The sequence below is a fragment of the Balaenoptera ricei genome, chromosome 7 (genome assembly GCF_028023285.1).
Source record: "Balaenoptera ricei isolate mBalRic1 chromosome 7, mBalRic1.hap2, whole genome shotgun sequence".
NCBI classification, from domain to species: domain Eukaryota; kingdom Metazoa; phylum Chordata; class Mammalia; order Artiodactyla; family Balaenopteridae; genus Balaenoptera; species Balaenoptera ricei.
The window spans coordinates 38,699,985-38,725,531 of record NC_082645.1 but is presented as its reverse complement, the minus strand read 5'-3'; the positions used below and the strand labels follow the sequence as shown (position 1 = coordinate 38,725,531).

At 38.6% G+C, this 25,547-nt stretch overlaps 1 protein-coding gene and 1 pseudogene across 1 annotated transcript in view; both read right to left on the bottom strand.

Annotated features, from left to right (window-relative positions):
- LOC132368377 (tigger transposable element-derived protein 1-like) overlaps window positions 1–21,448 on the bottom strand; it is a 35,232-nt pseudogene extending 13,784 nt beyond the window's left edge.
- Window positions 1–22,138, bottom strand: part of ACVR2A (activin A receptor type 2A) — an 81,657-nt gene extending 59,519 nt beyond the window's left edge. The window contains exon 1 of the mRNA XM_059927794.1: window positions 21,457–22,138. Within this exon, the coding sequence (XP_059783777.1) occupies window positions 21,457–21,511 (55 nt within the window). The 5' untranslated portion in view covers window positions 21,512–22,138. The remainder of the gene's footprint in view (window positions 1–21,456) is intronic.
- Window positions 22,139–25,547: the final 3,409 nt, after the last annotated feature.

The following is a 25,547-nucleotide window of genomic DNA, read 5'->3' as shown; positions in this document are numbered from 1 at the left end:
ATGAAGTTAACACTCCTTCGGAAATCAAGTCCTGATCCCTGCTCACCTCTGCACTCACCCATCACTGTTCCATGCCCATAATATGGCTTATGATCTAGGTCTCACAAACTAATTCCAGTTCCTCAAATTTGACATATTAATAATTATTCATGCCCCATATCAGTTGTTTCCTCTGCCTCTGTCTGGCCACTCTCAGTTCCTTTAGTCCCTTTCTACTCGAAGTACAGGGACTGAGAGCATGGCATCACTGGGAGCCTGTTAGAAAGGTACAACCTCAGGCCCCACTCCAGACACAATGAATCAACATCTGCATTTTTAACATTATCTCCAAGTGATTCATATGTCTATTAAAGCCTGAGAAGCTCTGCACTAATTTACTATGACCACTATTATAATATACAACAGGTATCACAGAAAAGGGCAAATCTAGCACACATCACTTTCAGAGCCTTAGCCTAAATCATTCCCTTACACACACTGCTTCTGACTGAGCAGTAACGGATTCTGTAATTGACTCTCCTGTTCTTACAGTCACCTCTCTCCCTCTGGACTTAATACTTCATACCATTTTGCTGGTATTGACATTGGCTCCACTGGACAATTCTCACTCTCTGCCCTGAGGCTTTATGTCCTTAGACCTTGAGGTTTCCATAATGGCTGTCTTACCACCAGAAAGCACATCCACCAGACTTGACAAGACAACATAAAATAGTCTTCCCACGTTATTCACCTGGCAAAATTCTAATCATCCTTCGATCACCTCAAGCATCACTGAGGGAAAACATTACCTGACTCCCTCCAAACTGAATCAGGCTATCTTTTTCTACAGTCCCAGGAGCTCTAATATTGACATAATGTGCTGCATAATTTCTAGGTTACTAATCATTCTCCTCCAACTAAGCTGTGTGTCCTCTAGAGTAAAGACTGTGTCTTATTCATCTCTATATTCCCAGTTCTGCCATATGCTTATTGTTCACTGGATGGCTAATAAATAAGTCTGGAGCTCAAGAGGGAGATCAAAGTTAGAGATATAACTATGGATACCTACATTTAGATAAAAACTAAAGAAGAGAAATGGGATTACTTCAGCAGGGAAGGTTATATGGACTAAGAATTCCATAGGGTTGAACTCTGAGAAATGCAAAACTAAAAGGATGGGCAGATTGAAAAACTGACGTGGTGAGGAACTGTAGTCAGAAACACTGAGAGAGTTAGAGGGACAAAAGAATTTCAAGAAGGAACAGGTAGACAATAGCATCAAAGTTACAGGAAAGTCAAGTAGTAACCGAATATAGATAACAAGAATCCTTTAGATTAGGCAATTAGAAAATCATTAATCTTTGAGGGAATTATTTCACGTACTTTAGGATAGCAAAGAAAACAGAAGGTAGGATAGAAACTTTTCAAGACAGTGAGAAGAAAAAGAGAGACTCTTTCACATTAATGTATTCAATAAATATTTATTGAGCACTGGACACTAGGAATGCAGTGATAAACATGAGGGCCATAATCCCCATCCAAATGGTGCTTTTATTTTAGCAGCAATAAATTCAGAAAAAAACAAAGCCCAGAAGGACTCAAGACGACTAGACCAAGTAGAATCTGAAAGGCATCCCTCACCTAGTGAAGTCCTAAAAGATAACTAAAGCCCCCCCTTCCCCAAAAAAGAGAAAGAAATGTCTGTTAGTGCCTAACACCATTAATTTTAATAATTAACATATGAAATGTTTTTATATTACATTTTCAGTTTCAGAATGTGTATTATGTTTAGAGTGTAAGGTTTATCACTCCAAAGCGACTAGTTTCTTAGACAATCAAAGACTTCATATTCCTTTTGTAACCTCCATAGTAACTGGCATAATAATGAGCACACAGTAGGTACCCCTTAAATGACAGATGATTTCAGTTATAGCTACATGGATTCAGGATACAACAATACTAAAGTTTTTCTATAAATTCAGTCACTTAAATTCAAATCAAATCCCTATGGATTTATTAGTTTCTACTACTCATTTGCCACCTTTTATTCATTATTCCTAGCCTAAGAAACACAGAAATAAGGGACTTCCTTTTCTTTCTGTTCTCTTCATCATCTTTCAGTTTTCTGCAAGCTGATTTATAATTTAAAAGTTATGGTAACAGAAAACTGAAGTCCTTGGATTTGGAAAAACAATGTGTGTGTTAAATCTTTTTACCAATCTGTCTTTTTGTTTTAATTAATTAATTAATTTGTTTAAATTTTTGGCTGCATTAGGTCTTCATTGTGCGGGCTTTCTCTAGTTGCGGCGAGCGGGGGCTACTCTTCATTGCGGTGTGTGGGCTTTTCACTGCGGTGTGTGGGCTTCTCATTGCGGTGGCTTCTCTTGTTGCGGAGCACGGGCTCCAGGCGCGTGGGCTTCAGTAGTTGCAGCACGCAGGCTCAGCAGTTGTGGCTCGCGGGCTCTAAAGTGCAGGCTCAGTAGTTGTGGCGCACAGGCTCAGCTGCTCCACGGCATGTGGGATCTTCCCGGACCAGGGCTCAAACCCGTGTCCCCTGCATTGGCAGGTGGATTCTTAACCACTGTGTCACCAGGGAAGTCCCTACCAATCTGTCTTAATATGAATGCAGGCAAGGGAATCACAAATCCAAATGCCAGAACCACTCATTCTTGTCTAACATGTTCTTCCTCACCCACCAATCACAGGTAACAGGCACCAAGTAAGCAATTAACAACCACTATCATTAAATTCTTTTCCAAATATGAGTCAAAAAGAACCTTGGATTTGCCTTGTTCTACATGAGCAAATTTCAATTAATTCAACCTCTCTGAATCAAGGATAATCATTTTTAAAAGATGCATTTACTTTGATCATTTGATTCACTAATTACTCAAGTGGTGATCAGAGCAAATGAATTCTGACCTAGTTCTGATTCTGGCTCACTGTATAACCAAAAGGAACAACTTCTGTTTCTCAGTCTTTAAACAGCTGTGGACAAACAATTACTTTCATTTAAGAGGTGGAGAAAGTTCTGCTATATCAGCTACAGTACCCATGATATATTATCAACAATTCAATTTGATAACTCAGCATTTTTTACTACATCATAGGATTTGAGGAGTACCACAAACAGCAGCTGCTGTCAGAGTGGGAACGGGGGAGGGAACCCTGGCAGAACAGGTTCAAAGAAAGTCGCATTGCACTGGAATCGGTAACTCCTGTTTTAATACACATTTTAGAATATGTGATTCAATAGAATAATAGATTTAATCCCTGCAGATCTAGGCTACATACACTGGCTCTGCTACTTATTTAGTTAGGTATCCTTAGGCAAGTTGCTGAATCTCAGTTTCTTCACCTATAAAATGGGGATAATACTTATCTTGTAGGGTGAGTCACACACATTATCACTAAAACTTAAAAGCACTTAGCCCAGAGCATGCAATAAGCAGTGACTATTAATAATGGCTGTTTTAACAAATGGTAATAATTAATAACATCATTGTTTTACATAATGATTGAGCTGTGATATAACTTGCCAGTTCCAATTTTGACCAAAGAAATGTAATAATGTAAAATTGTGGCACACGTGTAACAGGCCTTAACCTAATAATGGCCCATTAGGAAAACAATTTTAACCATTCTTCATCAAGAGCAAAAAGTGATTAAGAAAAGCACTTCTGAAGCAATCAAAGGCAGGATTTACCTACAAATTTCCTTCAGCAATAATTAACATATGTGGATTTATGATTGCCATCAAGCTATCCAAGCAAGAGCAAAACAACCTCTGCCCTGGAATTAGAGCTCATTTTAGTGCTTCCTACTGCTGTACTGCTACTTCTGGCTCCCGCCTTGCCCAGCGCCAAGCATGAATTTCTTAAAATGTGGTATAAGGATTATCTGCAAAGCAACTACCTCTAGTATAAATGGCTGCAAACACTTCCTCCCCTAGGGTGGAAGACAGCAGAGAATAATGAGGCAAAAGTTGGTCTATACTTTCACAAAAGAACACAGAACTTAAAAATCAGGGTTTAAGTTCTAGCTCCACTGGTTAGTGACTTCAGACTAATTCTATTATCTTAGAGTCTGAGCTAAAAAAACAAACAAACAAACAAAAAAACATGAAACCTATCTCAAATAGGTTCACATAGGATCAAATAGGAACATACATGAAATCACCTAGAAAACTATATAGCATTAATAAAAAGATGTTACCCTCCCAGAAGTGATGATATTCAAATATTGAGAAAATAAAACTACATACACTTTTGGAAGTTACAGTTATTCCCCTAACACATCCACTCCCTTTTGTCTTTTTTTTTTTTTTTAACATCTTTATTGGAGTATAATTGCTTTACAATGGTGTGTTAGTTTCTGCTTTATAACAAAGTGAATCAGTTATACATATACACATATCCCCATATCTCTTCCCTGTTGCAACTCCCTCCCTCCCACCCTCCCTATCCCACCCCTCTAGGTGGTCACAAAGCACCGAGCTGATCTCCCTGTGCTATGCGGCTGCTTCCCACTAGCTATCTATTTTACATTTGGTAGTGTATATATGTCCATGCCACTCTCTCACTTTCTCCCAGCTTACCCTTCCCCCTCCCCACATCCTCAAGTCCATTCTCTAGTAGGGCTTCATCTTTATTCCGGTCTTGCCCCTAGGTTCTTCATCACCATTTTTTTTGTTGTTTTTTAGATTCCATATATATGTGTTAGCATACGGTATTTGTTTTTCTCTTTCTGACTCACTTCACTCTGTATGACAGACTCTAGGTCCATCCACCTCACTACAAATAACTCAATTTCGCTCCCTTTTGTCTTTATCTCACTTTGGAAAAAAGATTTTGAGGTACTCTCATTTGTGAATATATTGATACTACTGAATGATGCACTACTCTATAGTTTTCTGAAAAGATCTCCCCATATTTCTATATAAAATACCACCAAATTACATAACTGGAAATGTTAGTGCAGTCGTCCTTGGGCATCCAAGGGAGATTGATTCCAGGACACCTTCCCCACCCCTCCCAAGGATACCAAAACCAGAGGATGTTCAAGTCCCTTCTATAAAATGATGGAGTATTTGCATATAACCTGTACATTCTCATGTATACTTTAAATCATCTCTAGACTACTCATAATACCTCATGCAATGTGAATGCTATGGAAATAGTTTCCAATGTGCAGCAAATTTGGCACTTTCTGGAATTTTTTCCCCAAATATTTCTGATCCCTAATTGGTTGAATCCACGGATGGGGAACCCAGGGAGAGCCAACTGTATTCTTCCCTGGATACCAGCTGATGTTTTAGAATTAAACCAGAGTCCAATAAATATATAAATAAATGTAAATGTTGTAAATAAAACAAACAGTACTGTATCCTAAACAAAACAGCATGGCCATCTGCCATGCTGCCAAAGGTCAGTTTCTCACTAAATATACGAGAATGCCCTCAGTTTTAGATTCACTATATTGTACTCATTCATATTCAATAAACAGTCTAGACACTGTGCTAGACAAAAACAACAAGCAGCATTAGCAACTATTTTTTTAAAGCCTTTTTTTTTAAGAGCAGTTTTACGTTCACAATAAAATTTAAAGGAAGGTGCAGAAATTTCCCATATACACCCCTGACCCCACACATGCATAGCCTCCCTCATTATCAACATCACTCACCAGAGTGTTACATTTGTTACCAAGGACCAACCTACACTGATACATCACAATTACCCAAATTCCATAGTTTACCTTAGGGTTCACTTTTGGTGATGTACATTCTATGGGTTCAGACAAATGTATAATGACATATACCCATCACTATAAAATCACACAGAGTATTTTTGCTGCCCTAAAAATACTGTTCTCTGCCTATTCATCCCTTTTCTCCCCCCCCCCACCCCGATCCCTGGCAACCACTGATCATTTTACTGTCTCCATAATTTTTCCTTTTCCAGATATCATATAGTTGTAATCATACAGTATGCAGCCTTTTCAGACTGGCTCTTAGTAATATGCATTTAAGGTTCCTCCATGTCTTCTCATGACTTGACAGCTCATTTCTTTTTAAGTGCTGAAAAATATATACTTGTCCAGAGGTACCACAGTTTATTTATCGATTAACCTACTGAAGGACATTTTGGTTCTTCCAAGTTTTGGCAATTAGGAATAAAGCTGCTATAAACATCTGTGTATAGGTTTTTGTGTGAAAATGTTTTCAATTCCTTTGAGTAAATACCAAAAAGCATGATTGCTGGATCATATGGTAAGAGGATTTTTAGTTTTGTAAGAAACCACCAAACTGTCTTCCAAAGTAGCTATACCATTTTGCATTCCCACCAGAAATGAATGAGAGTTCCTGTTGTTCCACATCCTTGCTAGCAGTTGGTAGTGTCAGTGTTCCAGATTTTTGCCATTCTAATAGGTGTGTAGTGGTACCTAGTTGTTTTAACTTGCATTTCCCTGATGACATATGATGTAGAGCATCTTTTCATATGCTTATTTACCATCTGCATATCTTCTTTGGTGAGGTATCTGAGGTATCTTTGGCCCCTTTTTTAATCAGGTTGTTCATTTTCTTCTTGTTGAGTCTTAAGAGCTCTTTGTTTATTTTGGATAACAATCCTTTATCAGATATTGCAAATATTTTCTCCCAGTCTGTGTTTTATCTTTCAAGTAATATTTTTATTGAGTTATTCAGAATGCCTACTACATGCCAGACATCATTCAATGCACTTTAGATATATTAACTCACCTACACTTTATAACAACTGTATAAAGTAAGTACCATTATTATTTCCATTTTCCAGATGAGAAAGGTTAAATAACTTGCCCTAGGTCACAGAGACAGAAAATAATGGAGCCAAGATACATCACAGCCACTATGGCTCCAATGCTCTTAACCTACAACAAATACTAACTTAGCACTATAATGAATGAGTCTAAAAGAACTCCAGGTCAGCTGGAAGACAGACACATTAGCAAGCAATTATAACACAGAACATGGTAAGTGGTACCATAGGGGTAAGAGATTGGGCTAAAAGATATTAAGTCCAGGTCTTCAGATATTACTAGTTGAAACTTTTTCTACATGAATTAGTAATTCCCATTGCAAAATCAAGAATCTCAACTCAGCTTGAGAAAGATAAACACATTTTACAAGTATCTGTCATCTTTCCATTCTATTAACCAGGTATCTGTCTGCTATCGTTTCATTACTTTTCTAGTTAAGAACAACAGCCTTCCTATCAATCTACTTCTTCCCAAGACAGTTCCAAATCAAGTTAGAAATCAGAATCAGCATAAATTTGTTTTCACCATACTTGCTAACTTAATACCTAAGAGAAAGAGATGTCTTAAACACGGATTTTGATTTTTAAGTACCTAAAATGGGTAACTAAGTCTAGACTAACCAAGTATTGCTTAAGAGAGGCTTTCTTTTAATAACTAAAAAAGAACTATTTTCAATTAGCATATCAAAGCTACAAGTCTCCAAAGCCAAGACTTCAGCTTGTATCACAATTAATAGCAGGTCCTTTTCTACCTACACCCACTTATACACTGCCACTTGGGAACAGCCAATTCATCTGGGTGGCCAGGTTGCCCAGCTACTTGGGTTTCCCTCCTCATTCTCCTTTCAGCTAAAGACAAGATTATATTACTCTTCCTCACTAAACCTCATCCTCAAACCCTTCCTTGCTGTTTCTAGTATGAATTAACAGTCCATGTTGGTGGTGAGGTATGAAGGAGCAGGGATAGTAGTACAGAGGAGAAATAAGAAAAATTAAAGGTAAAATGACAGAGCCGCTTCTTTTCTAACACATCATGTCATTCTTCACATAGAGTTCCTAACCATTTTCTTCCAGTGGCCCTGTCCTAATACTAGTGAGCTGCCACCAATTGGGATGTTTTCCATCCTCTGAAACACAACGGAAGTCATACATGGCTTCTTTCCCTACAGGGAAAACAACATGGTATAATGTATCAAGCACATATTCTTAAATAAGGTAAGAATCTGTTTGAATCTCAATTGTGATGCTTATTAGCTGTATGACCCTGTTTTCTCACCTGTAAAACAGGTTAACTACCTCATAAGGTAACTCTTTACCAGAAACACACTGTCCCAAGTGGTCAAGAGGCTTCCTTTATATTTTTCATTTGGCTCTCATATGCAGTAAGAGGGGAAAAAAGATCTCAGGATCAGTATCTCAAACCCTTAGAACCACAGGCTTTCAAACATTCTGACTACAAATCACAGTAAGAAATACATTTTTCACTGTGACTCAGTACATGTATACATACAATCACACACATAACTGAGGTTTCACAAAACAGTACTACCCCTACTGTGTGTGATTCATCCTGATATTTTCTATTTTCTTTCATTCTTCTCTCCCCGCCACCTTTCTCCTCCCTAATCACATACACAAAGCGCTTTTTAGTCCTGTCACCATACCACCCTACTGAAGCCCCAGGGAGCAGGGTACTCGAAATGAGAGATCAGGGAAGAAGGAAATTCTGATAGTGCTGGGGAGAGTCTGTGTTTCTTCTGGTCTGAGAAGGAATACTAAATCCATTTTCCCTCACAGTGTTATTCCTGGGGATAAAGTTGTATTGCTGGAATACAGAACACTGGAGGTAAAACAGGCTTGTAGATTGGTCTGGGAACGTAACCAACACAGATGACGATCATCCTATAAGAAAATGCTTCGCAGGTTCCAAACAAAGTTTTTGGAAAATAATATATTTATTTCTAAGTTGGGGGAGGGTGCTACTTATACAATGCACTATGCCAGGGGTTGTTAAACTATTGCCCATGGGTCAAATCCAGTTTGCAGCTGTACCGATGCTGAACAATGGTTTTTACATTTTCAAATGGTTGAAAAAAAGAATATACTATTTTGTGACACACGAAAATTATATGAAATTCAAATTCCAGTATCTATAAATAAAGTTTTATTGGAACGCAGTCACACTGACTCATTTACGTATTGTCTATGTCTGCTTTTGTGTTACAACTGGCAGAGCTCAGTAGCTGCAAAAGAGACTGACTAAAATATTTACTATCTGGCCCTTTACAAAAAAGTCTGTGGACTCTATCCTAAGCACTTGAAAGCATTCAATATTCATTCACAAATATTTGTTAAGCACCTATTATGTGTCAAACACTGGGGAAACTACAGTGCATAAGTCGGATATGGTCCCCCTCATAAGTATTAATGGAAGGCAAGTGGGAAAAAAAGTTTGGAGGAATAAGAAACAGTTGACTTGTTTGTAGGAGCTATGGGTCACTGTAAGGAATAGACATTCTTCTAAGATTTTATATTCAGTTGTTCACAGAATTAATTCCTTTATTCACAGGGTAAAGATAAATGTCTACTGATGAAGAATCACAAATTCTGAATTAAAAGTGTTATTACAGTTCACTTGAACCTCTCCTATTGCTCTCCTTGAGAAAAATCATTTATTACAAATATTTTGAGTAACATTATGAAGTTTTAAAAGCTTCATATATATGTGTGTGTGTGTATATATATATACACACACATATATGAGTGTGCTTATGTCTGTGCATGTAGTCTTTGATCCTCACTGTAATCTTGTGAGGCAGTATTATAAACTCCATTTTACAGATGAATAAACTATGGTTATGGAATTTTCCCAGGTTCACATGGTATATCACACCATGGTAAAGAAAGGCCCAACACATAAGTTTTCTCCCTACAGAATGTTTGTTGTTTCTACTATACCTGCCCCCAAACTGCATAATTAACTACTTTCACTGAATTTGAAATGAAGGACCTACTGCTATTTGTTTGTTTTTGAGAAAACCATTCTTTGCAAGCAACAGCTACGCTTGTACCAACAAGATTAGCTTCTACTTCTCTAACTAGTCCTTGCTGTGTAACCACATGTTCCAAAGGTAGAAAATTCTATAATCTTGTAACAGACTAGGCTCATCTACTCTTACGCTCTCTTAGTGAGCTGATTTCTTTCCGTATCATGGAAATAAGACTAGATATTAATTATAAAAATCCTGCTTAATCAGGGTTGCTAAATATATGTTGCTAGACTAAGAATTACAAATCTTGATGTAGGGCTATTCTTGGGCTAGAGCGGTGAAAGATAAGATCTGTAGATAAAAGACCAAAACTACCTTTCACTAATTCAAAAAGAAAAAATATGTAACAATATTCTTCTCTGACCTCAAGCTTTTAATTTTATTTCATTCTTCGGTTTGACTAGTTTATTCTTCATAAAATGATTCTGACAGAGATAGTTAATAGAGAAAATAGTACCTGATAGTTTGTTAGGTCCTCTCAGCAGTTAAACCCTACTAATTTAATTGCTTCTATTATTTCTAGCCCTCTCAGCTAATAGGCAATCTCTATTTACATTTTAACAAACAATATAATTAGCAATTAATTTCCTAATTCAACACCCAAACCAGGTATTATGTATCTCTAAAGAACTAAAGAACAGAATATTTTAAAAGGTTACCTGGAAAGATTTATTATGCAATATTTATAGAGAATAAAAGGATGGTCATTTAGAAAGGGATTTTATTCTTCTTCTGAATGCCTACTAATCAAATTGCTTTACTATTACCATGCTCATCTTGAATAATTAATATCTTGCAACTGCCCTTACTCATTTTTTATCATTTTCTTTTAGCTTTGACTTCTCATTTCTCCCCAAACCATTTTAAAGTGTACTTACAGAAGTTAATTTCAACTCTTAGCTTAAAAAAAAAATTAGCAAATTCTACTCACTAACCTTGTATGTATGAAACTCCACTACCAAGTAGCACAAAGCCTAGACCAGTTCTTCTTCTAGAACTACTTTAAGGTCATAATAAATAAAATGGCCTGTAATATTTACAGGGTGAAGCTACACTTCTTTACAGAAGAAGATGGCTAACCAAAGACAGGCAGTTAGGTTTACCTACTTCCAAAATGAAAGAAACTAAATGAAACCAAATGAAAAGAGGCAGCCACAATTATATTGCTAAATTCAGTAAAGTTTAACGTCTCTTCTGGCTTTATCTCTGTGTAATAATGCAGTTTTTCCCTAGTCAAAGATGATGCTGCTGAACTTCTGCCAATATAGTTGATTTCCCTGTGCCAAGCACCACCTCCCCCTTCCACCAACAGTAGAGGCTTGAAATCTTTCAGATAAAAATATTCAAGCTAACTACTTAACAGAGGCGATAGCCCTGAGTAAAAATAATAGCCCACAGTATTAACTATTTATCCTTTCAGCCTTTATTGTAAGACCTTGATAACCTGTAAAGATATCAAATTCCTAAGAATTAAGATACAAAATATGCTGAGTTTTCTGCTTCTGAATCTTCAGCCGTATCAACAATACCGTATATTACATGTTAATAAAGAGGTGACATTATTTTTTTAAAAATAGGCATTTGAAAAGAAGTAAAGCCAAAGTTTCAGAGAGAAATAGGAATGGTTAGTAAGTAAGAAAATAAATTTGCAGGTGCATGGAATCTAAAGATAGGAATTTGCCACAAAAATTCAATAACCTCTGGTCTGTGTTTTATCTCTTTTTGAGGCTTTTTTTTTTTTTTTGAGACGCTGTATTCAGTTCTCACATGCACAATAAGCTATCCATTTTTCTTAAGTAATAATAAGTAGGGGAAACAATGGGTAACCAGTAAAATAAGAGAGGAAGACTGGTAAGTGTAGGCAAGTTCTAGAATACAAAGCTAGAAAGGATCTTAGAGAGTCTCTCTAGCTTAGGTCGACGTAACAGTCTCCTAACTGGTCTCACCTCCTCACTCCTACACACCTCCAATATATTTTCCAGATAGCTGCCAGTGATCTTAACACATAACCCAGGTCAAGCTCCTCCTTAAAGCTCTTTGCTTTCCATTGCCCTTTGGATTTTACTCTCTTTCCCAGCTTAGATCAAAAGCCCTGCAGGATCTTGTCCCTATCTATCTCTCCAGTCCCATCCTTGCATTCATTTCTTCAGGCAGCCAGCCAAATACTTACTGAGCTTCTACTCTGTGCCAGAAACCGTGCCATGACCTGGGGGTACTGTGATGAATAAGTGAAAAACCTTCTCTCAACAGAATTTACACTCTAGTAGTGGAAAGAACAGATGATAAATAGGTAGATAAATAAACTGAATAATTAGAGACTGTGATAGGTGATGTGAGGCAAATAAAGAGTTACCCTCTCAGAACCCTGTCAGAGCACATATGACAATTTGTAATTATTTTATTCATTTGACTACTTACTTTATGACTGTAAGCTCTGTGAGGGCATTATCATGTCTGTCTTGTTCATTGCTACATCCCAACCACTTAGCAGTACCCCTAGCATGTAGTTCAATATTTATTTGTTAAATGAATGAATACTCATTTCATCCTCTTTAAGTCAGTGATGAGTAAAGTCTTCATGGTTACCAAGGTCAAAGAAGAGTCAGTAGGAAAGCAGGAATTTAAATGAGAGACTCTTAAGTTTTAGTACAAAATATTATACCACATTAAAAATATTGACCTCAAAACTCCACTGATCATGTTTACGAAGCTTGTGGCTGGTAGCTGGTACTGGTACCCCAAAACTGACTTGAGAATCTTTCAAGATTTTACATGAAAAGTTTTAAAACACTTAAGGTTTAGGTGAAATTTCCTATGAGAAATACTTTAAATTCCAGCAAATAAATAAAGATGAAGGTTTAATGCCAATGTTTCCTTTTAATGCATGCTAGAACAATGAGACCTTAAAGAACTCTTTGTAAAAGAACTATGATAGCTGAATGTTCTAGATGTTTCCTGGCACCTATTTGGCAGCGTTATTGGTATTTTCTTTGGCTGAATCATTTAGTCAGAATATTATTTCATATTAACTTATAAGTAATTTACTAGCAAATTTTTAAAACCTCCCAAGAACTGAATCTGTATATTTAAATGTTTTACATATTACGTTTTTAAAAATAAGACCTAAAGATAGGTTAAAAACTGACATGTATGTAAGATCTACTATGAACCAGCTACTGTGTTATGTGGCATATTATTTCATTTACTACATCTTGGTATACAAATTTTAAAAAATTAATCTCAGCGTTTTAGAAATTTGCTAACATCTGATAACTTGCCCATGCCTCTTCCTCTTGAAATAATGCCTTGGAACAAGCTTGATTTACAATATATCATAAAGATGTGAAGACCAACAGATTTTTCCCAGTAGAGGTCTCATTTCTATAAAATATAGTTAGTAATCATACGTAGGAAAAAATCCTTTCTCAAAAGCTTTACATAAGATAGGCTTATTACTATAACATGTAAAGACAATTCCTTTTTGAAAAGGCAATCCCCCCCCTACATGAGTCCTCCTAATAATTATCTCATTGCTTTACATTTATTTTTCTTCAGCAACATTAGAGAATATAATGATTCCCAATATGATTACAGCTACTGATAGTCAGCCAAAGAAAAAAATACTTTTATCTAGTCCAAAAGAATGGTATTGAAAAGGTTTAGGATTCAGGTCTGAATCACATATACCAACTTCAGAAAAGTTTCTAAAACTACTTTTATAAAACAGTATAATTTACTGTGAAGAAAATGCCTCACATAGATTTCAAAGAATATAATCTGAATGACCAGTATGAGCAATCACTGCAATTACTGGAATCTGACCATTATTTAAATACAAACAACACATTGAGCTACTAGAGCTTAGAATTAACGCAACCTCACAATGGAGACCATACAGTGTATGTGTGTTAAAGAATATTATATGCTCTCATGTTTTTTATGAACTCTTATTTTCCCAAACTTATGTTTATATTTCCATTCATGCTTATATTCTAAATTCATCTCTGTCTGTAGAATTTCTTTAGTTATGAAAGTGCTTCCTATTTTCTTCTGGCTTGTTATTTCTTTACCAATTTTATTTAGTAGTGCTACCATCCTACCTTAATCTCCAAGCTGTTTTTCTATTTTATAGTCCACATACTATAAGTATTTGGGACATCCATCAGGGTCTCTATCATCCACCCGTACCTCCTCTTGGTTTTAATTACTTTTCACATCTGGATTTAACACTCTCAACTGAGACTGTTCTACTTCAAGCAGTTATAAACATTTTTTCATCACAGAAATCTCTTCCTCAGATTTAGTCAAAAATTCCCCCATTTCAACTTGCCTTCCATCCATAGTAAAGTTTACTCACAAATGCTTTCTGTATTCCTCATCCCACTTTGTTCCTAATCCCTCACATTAAGATGAATATACTTAACCTCCTGCCAAGGCGGGTTTTTTTTTCTTATTATTGGGACTTATCTCCTCCAACAAGCCTTTCCTAAATGAAAAAATCTGAACTGTTCAAATTACAATCTAATTTTGTTTTAGCACCTTTGTGTGTGCATAAGTCATCCAGCTAGTCCAGGAGAGAGACGAGCTCAGTCAGGGTAGGTCCATGTTCTCCCTTGGGACCAGTTTTCCCTGTATTCTGCACCTAGGCACAAGTTCTCCATATTTTTCACTGCGCATATTTTTTATTGCACATATTTACGTAGGCAGCTTCCTTCTCTACTCAGAGGATTGGGTAGAAAGAATAAAGCCAATATTTTTTAGGAGTTTAGAACCCATTAATGGGTCACTGAATTAATTAATGGGTCATAATCAAAAATTTGTTAATGAAATAGAATATAAAAACAAACAAAAGTGTCCTGCACACAATAAGTTCATGAAACTTCTATTTCTGATAAATACACATACATATTTATGTATATGGGAACTGAGTCACGACAACGTGTATTTCTTATTGTGGGTTATGGTCAAAAAAGCTGAAAGCCACTGAATTTGAAGCACTCTACGATGTCTTCTAAATCTATACAATTCAAGTTATATTAAAAGATTTAGTCTAAGGAACCGAGACACGGCATTAAAAAAGGGGGCAGAACTTAAGGATACTCAAAAAAACAACCAGCAAAATCACTTTTTCTTAATAAAATGTCACTATTAAACTATATTCTTAGAACTACAGAATCATAAAGCTTTTAGAGTAGGAAAGAAAGTTCAGAGATCATCTAATCCAAGTTTATCGCTTTAATACACAAAAGAAACTCAGGCCCAGAAATGAAAAAATGTCACTTCATTTATTCAGTAAGCATTTGCTAAGCATGTATTGTGTACCAGGTTTTAGGAGTGGGTTTGTGGATAAAGAGAAGATGTCTTCAAAGAGTTCAGAGTCTATACTGTATATATGCAAGTAAACATTTACATTAATTACTGAAATCAAGGTCATTTATAAAGAACAGAAATCAACTAACTCAATCCGGGCTGAGTGGCAGAGAACTGTTGTTTTTAAAGAGGTGGTACTTCTCAGTCTTAAACACAAGGAGTTAGCCAGGTAAAGAAGAAAGAAATAACATGTACAAAAGTACCATACTAATATACAATAAAGGAGGACACATTCAGGAAACTGCAAGTTGAGTTTGTATATCTGGATATAGGACTCATGCTGAGGAGAAGCCACAGCAGAATACCTAGAATTTATCTGACATTTAATCTTCAAACCACTATGTGAGGTAGGCACTATTAATAGCCCCATTTTGTAGATGACAAAACTGAAGCACAAAAGGTGAAGTGATCTGCCTAAGGTTAAGTTGTGAAGCAAGGATGTAAAATCAAGAAAGTCTAACTCCAGAGCCTATACTCTTATCCTTATACCAAGAGGTTAGAGAAAACAGGCAGGATCTAAATGATAAAGGACCCTGTATGCCCTTTTAAGACTTCAGATTTTATGTTAAAGGTGACTCACAGTCCATGAAAGGTTTTAAGCAGGAGTGACATATTCAGACTTATTTTTTAATGAGGTCAGTCTGGCAGGTATGTGGTTGGATTGGAAGAGGAATCAGTGGCAGGGAACTTAGCTAGTCATAGCTAGAAAGATACTACAATAATTCAGGTAAGAGAAATGATAGATGAGCTGTACAGTGGCAGTGCTGGCACCAGAACCCAAGTCTACTGACCACCACAACCGCTTAAGAACCTCCCATTTTTCCCCTTAAGTCACCATACTAATAGTTTAAGAAATCCAGCCTCAGGAACAACAGCACGTTGCCTTTAGGCCCTTTTATTAAACAAAGTGTAACCACTAGATGTGTTGTGTATATGAAAGTGACTAACAGAAATCCAGTTGGGAGAACGACAGAAAGTCAATTGCTATCTGCAGTTTTCTCACCTTCTTGACTTCTCCTTCTCCTTCCTCTATAAACTATTCCTGGAACTTTCATGTTCAATAGTCAATTTGAAATCAATGTTCTGTCTAGACATGACTATTATAACCTAACAATTAAATCCACCACAGAGGAAGTCTAATGTGGTCCCAGCTGTGGCAATAAATATACTCTCTGGTCTGCTGAAATTTTGGCTTAAACAGAGGTGATGAATGAATAATAATAAGAGATAGACTTTTTGAAAGCAGCAAGAGTTAAAGAAAAACAGAATACTAAAAAGGGATATGAATAAGAGCAATGTAAAGTTCAAGCCATTTGTTTCCAAGAGAGTAACACCAGTCCCAAGTGTGTGTGGTATTCCAGAAACCAACAAATGAAAGAACAGTAGAAAAGACTATCTGGTCAATTCTCAAGCATTCTAAATTCAATCCCTTTTCATTTAAACCCAGGGTGAGCCCTCCTGAGTCACCCTTGAGACTAAGGAACAAGTGGGTTCCACAAGCAAGCAGCCTACAGTATAGGGAGGGAAGTACAGAAGGGACAGAGAAGATAAAGAAGAGAGGAAAGTAGAAAGGGAATCACAATGAAAGGGAATGGAAGAAATGATGAGTTACAGAATATGGAATAAAACTGAGGAGTGCTAGTGACCTCAATATCAAATGTTGCCAACCTTACCTAACTTACTGAGGGGCACCATGATAGTGGCAACATTAGAGAGCATGAAAAGACAAATTTAAATCACAGATTTATGAGACACCAACGATGAGAAATAAGAATAATGACAAAACTAAAAAAACAAAATAGTTTTAGAGTCTAAAGAGACAATTTAAAGATTATTAAAATCTCATTTGGTTTAGTTATGCTTTACTTCTCATGAAACAATGAGTCTGATGGACACAAAAGGTGAAAATGTCAGTTAGTACCAGAGACATGTCTGGGGAGATGCGTTACAAAGAAAGTATAAAACTTAACTTGTATACTTTTCTGTGGGAGCAACTTCAGAATTTTTCCTCTCTATTGGTTAGTGCTACTTATTTTAAGTATTTCACTCTAATTCTTATCCTGGCCGGCTGGGTTAACTTCCTTAAAACCAGAGTTCAAAACAAGGTAAGCACTTTTTAATTATGGTCAAATTTTAACCTCAAAAAGGACAAGGGTCTGCAATAGATCATAGAATATTACTTAGCAGTATAGCCTAAATGAGTCTAATGGTAACCAAAACCCAGATAATGATTCTCAAGAAAATTATGTAATTAAGAAATTACTTTAAAAGTTTCTTAAAATTAAAGTTTGCTAGGTAAAGGAAATACTCTTAAAAAAAAAAAAAAAACTCAAGGTGTAAATTCAGTTCTTCCATTCAGGTAAAATATAATAGTGAAAATATTTCTTCCATACGAAACTTACAAAACTTTCAGGTACCATATTAATCTCTCTCTCTCCCTCTCCCTCCCTCCTTCTTCTCCTTCCTTCCCTCCCCCCCCCACACACACCTGCTGCCACCACATCACTCACAGTAATTTCAATAAGGATAAAAGGAAATATTCTTAAAGATGATTATTATGCAAAGAAACTACTGAATCAAAACAAATATAATTAAACTTGATACCTTGACCAATCATTCATCATATGCACGAATATGCAGTCTTCATAGGTACTCCATTATAACAAGAGATTGGAGAAAGTTTATTCAAAACAGTCAGCAAAATATTTTTATTAAAGCATAACAGGATGAAATAATGTGTATACCTATAGCCTATTTTTCTAATCATTCTAATTTTACAAGATAATGAAAACTCTCAATACAAGGTCAGCTGGAGATCATCAATACCATGTACCTGTAAAATTCAGATGACTAACTGTGTGAGGGGGAGCAGAGACCTTTTACTAATACACTAATGCTTTTTAAAATTAAGAGTTTAGAATAGGGCTTCTCAACCTGAACACTACTGACATTCTGAGCCAGATAATTCTTTGCTGTGGAAGGCTGTCCTGTGCATTATAGGATGATTAGCCAGCATCCCATCCTCTACCCACTAGATGCCAGTAGCACACCCTCCCCTCCTCCCACGCAGTTGTGACAACCAAATACTTCTCCAAATGGCCCCTGGGGGAGAGCTGCGGGGCTGGGGAGCAAAAGTCACCCAAGCTTGAGAACTTATCATAAACAGAAAAAAATGAATTGAGGGAGAGGGTGTTGTTTTGTTTTTCTTCTGGTCTTAATGTTCCAAGATATTATATTTGAATTTGATCACGGACTATATTTGAGAGATTCTGCCTTTGAAAACAAAGCATGTAGTATCTATCACTTGTTAGTCAAAGTTCAGAAGAGTCCCAGAAGATTCACTGTACTGCCAATGACCCCTCAACCACACATACACACACAACCGTGCACACACACACACACACACACACACAGTATTGCCTAGCTGAACTGAAGAAAATGCACACAATTACTGTATTTCCATTTCTTATATCATCAAATATATGGACCAGACTGTTCCAGTTCCCACAGAAACCAAGAGAATTCTCAACTTATCCAATGCAACTCAAATACCACAATAGCTGCATCACTCTAGATATGATAAACCTAAGTCCTAGAGCAAATATTAAACTCATCCTCACATTTTAACAAATTTGGAGGATGATACAAACTAACCATAATGCTTTAAAAACAAAACAACTAAGAAGTAGATTGGTGCTTTGAAACAGAACCTGAGGAAGGATAAGAGTAATGAAAAAATTCAAAATCAAAGGGAATGTGAATGCATTTCAGCATGAGGGAAAAACTCAAAAATGTTTCCCCCAGAATGAGAGGAGTGAATTATACACTTGGCCATATCCTAGAGGAACAGTCTACATAATCAGTCTCCAGTATACATACCATGGGATGGAAAATGAAAAATCAAAGTCCACAGAATACTAAAGAAAACAGTAAACATCCATCCTAAACACCTGAAATAAAACTGCTCTTTACTACTGTTCTTCACCTGATTTTTTAAAAAATCAAATATACATAAACAAAAAAAAATTACAACTTCAGAAATTTTTTAATTCTCATAAAAATAGCCATCCTCATGCTTCCAGCAGGCTAGATTACATATTACATAGAAAAATCAATTCGGAAAAAAAAAACATAAAAATCCTTTTTTAGACTGCATTTGATGCATAACAAAAGCCCTTTAAAAAAATCAGATACTTTAAGTAATAAAAATCTTCATGTATAAATATGGATGAAAGTCTTTAAGATTTATTTCAATTATCTTCAACAGAATTATATTTTAGTTCAACTAGGATTGTTTATTTTTTTAAAAACTATGCAACGATATTTAGTTTAATGTAAGTGCAATATCTATGTGCTCTCCAGCAACAAAATTACTTTATTTCAAAATTTTAGCTATTAACCTCCTGACTCAGTGAAAATAATCCTACAAGAAACTAATGCTGAGTTCTTTTTATTCCCAAGCCAAGCAGAGGAAGCTGTAAGATCTGTAGCGACAGCCTTCTTTTCCAGAAGTAATACCTTGCGACTGCTCAAGAACAGCCTCCTTCACCAATTAGTGTGACTCAGGTGGGTCTGGGAGGGAATAATGTCCACAGTTCCTTGGTCAGTGGCCATGATGCCCCTCCTCCTCAAGGGCAGGAGATCAGAAAAAGGGATGAGAACAAGAGGAGTTCACCAACCAGAACATATAGGGCCAAAGGAGGAAGAGTACTACAGGAAAAATTAAAACTACATGGTTAAGTTATGTCACAGAAGCAAGAGGTTTAATGTTATCCAGTATTCATTCATTTCAGAGACACCATTGTTTATCTTCCTCCCCAAACCGTGCACAAAAAGAACTGTCAGCCTGCCTTAAGCATGTTCTTTCTTCCATTTAAACAGACATGATTCTGTTGGTTAATCTCTGGCAATGATCGCCATTTCACAACACATTCAGCCCACCCGGAACTGATCAATACCACTACAGACATAAGACTAGACTTTATCCATTTATTAACCACAAGGAAATGTACCATTCAGCAAAATTCTATACATTACAAAAGATTCTATTAAAAAGGGGGGCAGGGAGGATGGGTGGACACGAACACACACACACACACAAATACACACACCACAGAGGTACACAAAGAAAAGACTACCACCCTCTAATTTCCCTGTGGCAAACGAGATAAAGACATGGCCACGAAACCTGTCAATTCGTTGTCCCCCTATAATTCTATCTCACAACCTAATAACTGAATATTGAATTTTATGATAAATAGATCCACTGCCACTTTAAAATTGTTTCATCTATCAAACTAACTCTCCTCCTAGGTACCTTTGCACACCTCTGAGCTAGATGCTGTATTCATTTACAGAATTTCAAATACAAAAGACTAGTTTTCCAACCACTGGTTGCAACCACAGAACGTTCTCACAAAATCAAAATTTCAAATATAAATGGGCCAGATTATTCTTCCAACCCTGGAAGACTATAGTGTATTTGACAGTGTGAACAATTTCAAATGGGCTGTTCTAAACCGAAAACAATGCTTCAATACAACGCGTTTAAAATAAGTATTCCGTAGGTAAGCAAAATCTCTGCCAGAAAAGAGCACATAAATGGTGGTTGAAAGCCAGCACATTACCAACACACAGCGGCATACCTCTTCTGCACTGGGTTATTGCTAATAGTCCAACAACAACAACTACAACTATTTTTAACACTGCTGGACACTGAAGTTGAAGAAAACGTGAGGGGAGACCCAGATGAAATTGCTGATATAATGCATTGTTTCTCACGGTCAAAATTAAGTAGCAGCTGACTTGATCTCTGTTGTGATAGTCACTGAAGCACTAATTAAAAGACGTTAAAACACAAACAACAACAACAACAAAAAACCACCCTTATTTTGGAGGATGCCACACTAAAGGACATTTTGGAATACGCCTTTCGGGTCTCAAACCTTTGCATAAATTGTCACTTGTGGTATTTGCGGCTTAATTGCAACCCAACCAGCGCTGTCATCCAGTGTTACGGCCACAAACCATGACTTTCTCACTTCCACAACAACAGAGCAGTCACTCTTACCAACCTAACTCAAAACGAGGAAAATTCACGGAGATTTCCAGATCATAATCAGCCCTGGGGGGCGGCCGCCGAGGGGCTCGGGGTGGGGGGAAACCTCCCCAGGCTCCGCTGAAGCTCGTCGACCCGACAACAACCGCAGCCGCCAGCAGCGGCAGCGGCAGCAGCCCCGCCGCGCCGCGCTCCATGCACCTACCTGAAGAACAAGAGATAAGAAAGACGGCAAACGCCAACTTTGCAGCAGCTCCCATTTTCCCGAGGCGCCGGGGAAGCCGTAGGAAGTTCTCGCTAGATATCCAGTTCCCTGGGTCTTCCTCGGAAACAAACCTCCTGGTGTAAAATCAACCGTCATAAAACATATTCGGAAGCCCCGACCAAAAAAGCGTTCACGGGGTGAAAAAAAGAGGAAAAAAAATGAAAAATAAAAACAGCGAGCACAACAATTAAAAAAAAAAAAATGCACCACGGGGGAAAAACCGCCACACACAAGCACAACACACAAAACCAAACAACGAAAAGCCAACAACAACAAAAGCGGGTTTAAATCACTGTCAAAATCACTGTCAGCTCCGCTCGCCTCTCGGGTCTGTCGGAACAAAACGCCAGGCTGAGGCGACGAAGAGGCGGCGGCTGCGGCGTCCGCTGCCGCCCGGACAGTCCGGGAACCGAGCTGGGTCCGACGTCCGGACCGACCTTCAGCCCGGACACCCAAAGTCCCCCGGACCACTGGCGGTTGAGCTCGCGGCGGTGGCGGCCGAGGCGGCGGCGGCGGCGCGGGGAAGGAGAGGCGGGCGGCGGCGGCGGTGCAGGCGGCGGCCAAGTTCTGGTCCAGGCTCTGGCTCCGGCTCCGGGCTCCGGGCTCGGCCGCGTTTTCGGTCCCCTGGCCTCCGCCGGCCCCGCCCCCTAAACTTCCGGTTCCGGCCCGAAGCTGGAAGCCAGGCACCGCGGAGGAACGCTCCGCAGCGGCGGCGGCGGCGGTGGCGGCGGTGGCAGCGGCGGCCGGGCGCAGCGCGCGTGCCGGGCCGGGAGCGCGAGGAGATTGTCGGGGAAGCAAGGCGGGAGCGGGGGAGGGGTGAGAGAGCGAGGGCGGGGCCGGCAGGAGGGCGAGGAGGCGGGGCGGGCGGAGGCTCGATACCGCGAGGCCTCGTGGTTCGGCCTGCTTGGCCTGCTGGGCGGTGGGGCTCCAGTGGGTGGCAAGTGAATGCTGTTGGGGTCTCGAGTGCCTGGTTTCCTAATCGTGCTCCACTGGCCTCTCTGCGGAGCGCACGCCTAAATGGTCAGGGGGAGCCCAAGAGGAACAGGACCCCGGGGCGGGGCGGGTGACTGGTGACTCCTCCGGGGGGGGGCGTCTGCGGCGCCCTGTCTTTCCTCTGGGGGGACGCCTCGTCCGCTCTGAAATCCCGGGCGCCGGGAAGCCGGGGGTGGGAGTCGGTCCTCCGCGCCTGCCGAGCTGCAGGAGCTGGTGTTTGTACCCGCAGTCCTAGCGGTGTGTCCCACCCCTGTGGCTTCTGCTTTAAGCGTTTTGTCTTTCGGCTAAAAGAGAAAAGAAAGGGGGGAAAATAACCCGCGGAGGATGGGCTGTCCACCCGGGCAGGATTTCCACAGCAATTATCATGATGTGCAATATGAATCCATTCCCACCTTCCCTTTTGTACACAAAGCATTGTGTTGAGAATTGTTCTGCATGTAATAGGTTCTCAAATATTTAAAACGCGCTGAAGAGGAAACCTGCAGATTTCGATCGACATATCTGATGATCAGACAAGTGTTTACTTTTTCAAATTTTAGTTCTTTTAGGGCTTATTTTTACCCCTTAATCCAAGTTGATTGCTTAAAAGATGCTGCTAGGCGCGGAATGGGATCCAAAATGTAAAAGTAGGATCTCTGCCTCAGGGAGCTCACAGTATTTGCTGTACTCGAGTTGACTACAGAATACAAACTGAAGAGAGTATTAAAGGTACTAGCTTTGTTATTTACCACACTCTTACGTCTTCTTCCCCGTTTTATGCCAGCCCTAAGAGTGTCTAGCCTGATATGATAGGTGCTTAATAAATAACTGTATAAGTGACTAGGGGATAACTGCCTGTCTCTTAAATACAATATTCTCACATGTAATCTACAAGTTTGGGGGTTTTATTATTAAAAAATAAATAAAACATCTGGACTATATGGCTAATTCATGTTTTGCTTATGGTTTACTGATTCCCACATTTTCCCACAAAGCCAAGCCTTCTCCCTTGTACTTATAGTGTCTTATTTTTCTCTTCCTCTAAATTACTGGGTATTTCTATTAAGTTCATCTTGTAACTATCTGGCCATTTCTACAGCTTGTCAAGGTTATTAGTAATCATTGTGGCTCTTTAAGCTCCCTCCGAGATTTCCAGTTCCCAAGTCGTGGTGCTCAGAATTTGAATGATACTGTGCAACAGTTAAGAAAAGTCCCTAGTTGGTCTTCAAGGTGTCTAAATGTAATCTCATATTATGTAGTTCTCTGGACTTTATGAGCTGGTCAAGAAATAAATATAAATCTTCCATTCCCTAACATTTCTGGAGTAGAAGAGTGTATTTTATTTAGTTCATTCAGGAATTTGATGTTAGTTATGCCCTGAATCAGGCCCCACTGTTGTCTTATCTCTGCATCGCTTCAATCTTTCTTGAATTGTGAAACCAGAGCAAGTGGAATAACTGGAATAACCAGCAATAGGACTAAAACTTGAAAATATATTCCTTATCTTACCACCCAAATTTCCAGTATAAGAACGGAAGAGAAGATGAAAAATATTTTTCTGTAATAGGAAAGAGGAGCAACAAGTCAAAGTCTTCACTAGACTATTCTCTAATAGTTAAAATAACTCCATGGTAAAAGTTATTAACATCCAGTAACAGTAACTATGCATTTTGTTCCTGAATCTGTGTTCACTCCCACCCTCTGCATTTTTTAAAAATTCAAAAATATTTACTGTATATAAAATAGATAACCAACAGACACCTACTGTGTAGTACAGGGAACTAAACTCAATATCTTGTAATAACCTGTGTGTGTGTGTGTGTGTGTGTGTGTGTATGTGTGAATCACTTTGCTGTATACCTGAAACTAACACAACATTGTAAATCAACTATATTTCAAAAAAATTTTTTAAAAACCTAGGTATAATAGAAGTATTATACTTAATGTTGATGATTCTGAAGACATGCCTATATTAATTAGATCAACAAACTAACTTAATATTGAATATTCCCCAGTTCACATGAACCAGAAACCCATTGTGGCTAGTTTCTTTCATTTTTAGAAATATTTAGTTTGTAAGTAGAAAAAAAGAATTCAAAAAAAATTTAACAGAATAAGACATGAGAGTATGTGACTAATTCCCACTTGAATTCCAAAGCTTAAAAAAAGAAGATAGAGGTAGCTGCAGCTAACCCTACTGCCCCTCTTTCCTTCCTATTTTCTATAATCACTTTTTCTTATCTACAAATCCAACACCTCCCTAACACAATGCAAGCTGTACAAACTGGATTTAGGAAGGAAGGAAAGGAAAGGAAAAGGAAACATGAAAGGAATTCTGGTCTGCCTGAGCATTAGACAGTTATGTGTTAAACAGCTTTAGCTAACATCACTCAGTCCCCAAACCTGATACCTAGCCTTGTAGCCACTCCAATGCCAGAATTTCTTTTTAACATAAATTTATTTATTTTTGGCTGCATTGGGTCTTTGTTGCTGTGCGTGGGCTTTCTCTAGTTGCAGCGACGGGGGCTACTCTTCGCTGCGGTGTGCGAGCTTCTCATTGCAGTGGCTTCTCTTGTTGCAGAGCATGGGCTCTAGGCGCGCGGGCTTCAGTAGCTGTGGCACGTGGCTCAGTAGTTGTGGCTCACGGGCTCTAGAGTGCAGGCTCAGTAGTGATGGCGCACAGGCTCGGTTGCTCCGCGGCATGTGGGATCTTCCCGGACCAGGGATTGAACCCATGTCCTCTGCATTGGCAGGACTCTGCATTGGCAGGAGGATTCTTAACCACTGTGCACCAGGGAAGTCCTTTTTTTTTTAATTTTTATTTATTTATTTGGCTGCGTCAGGCCTTAATTGCGGCACACGGTATCTTTGTTGTGGCACACGGGCTTCTCTCTAGTTGTGGCACTTGGGCTCTAGAGCACGCAGGCTCAGTAGTTGCAGCTCATGGGCTTAGTAGCCCCACAGTATGTGGGATCTTAGTTCCCCGACCAGGGATTGAACCCGCGTCCCCTGCATTGGAAGGCGGATTCTTAACCACTGTGCCACCAGGGAAGTCCCAA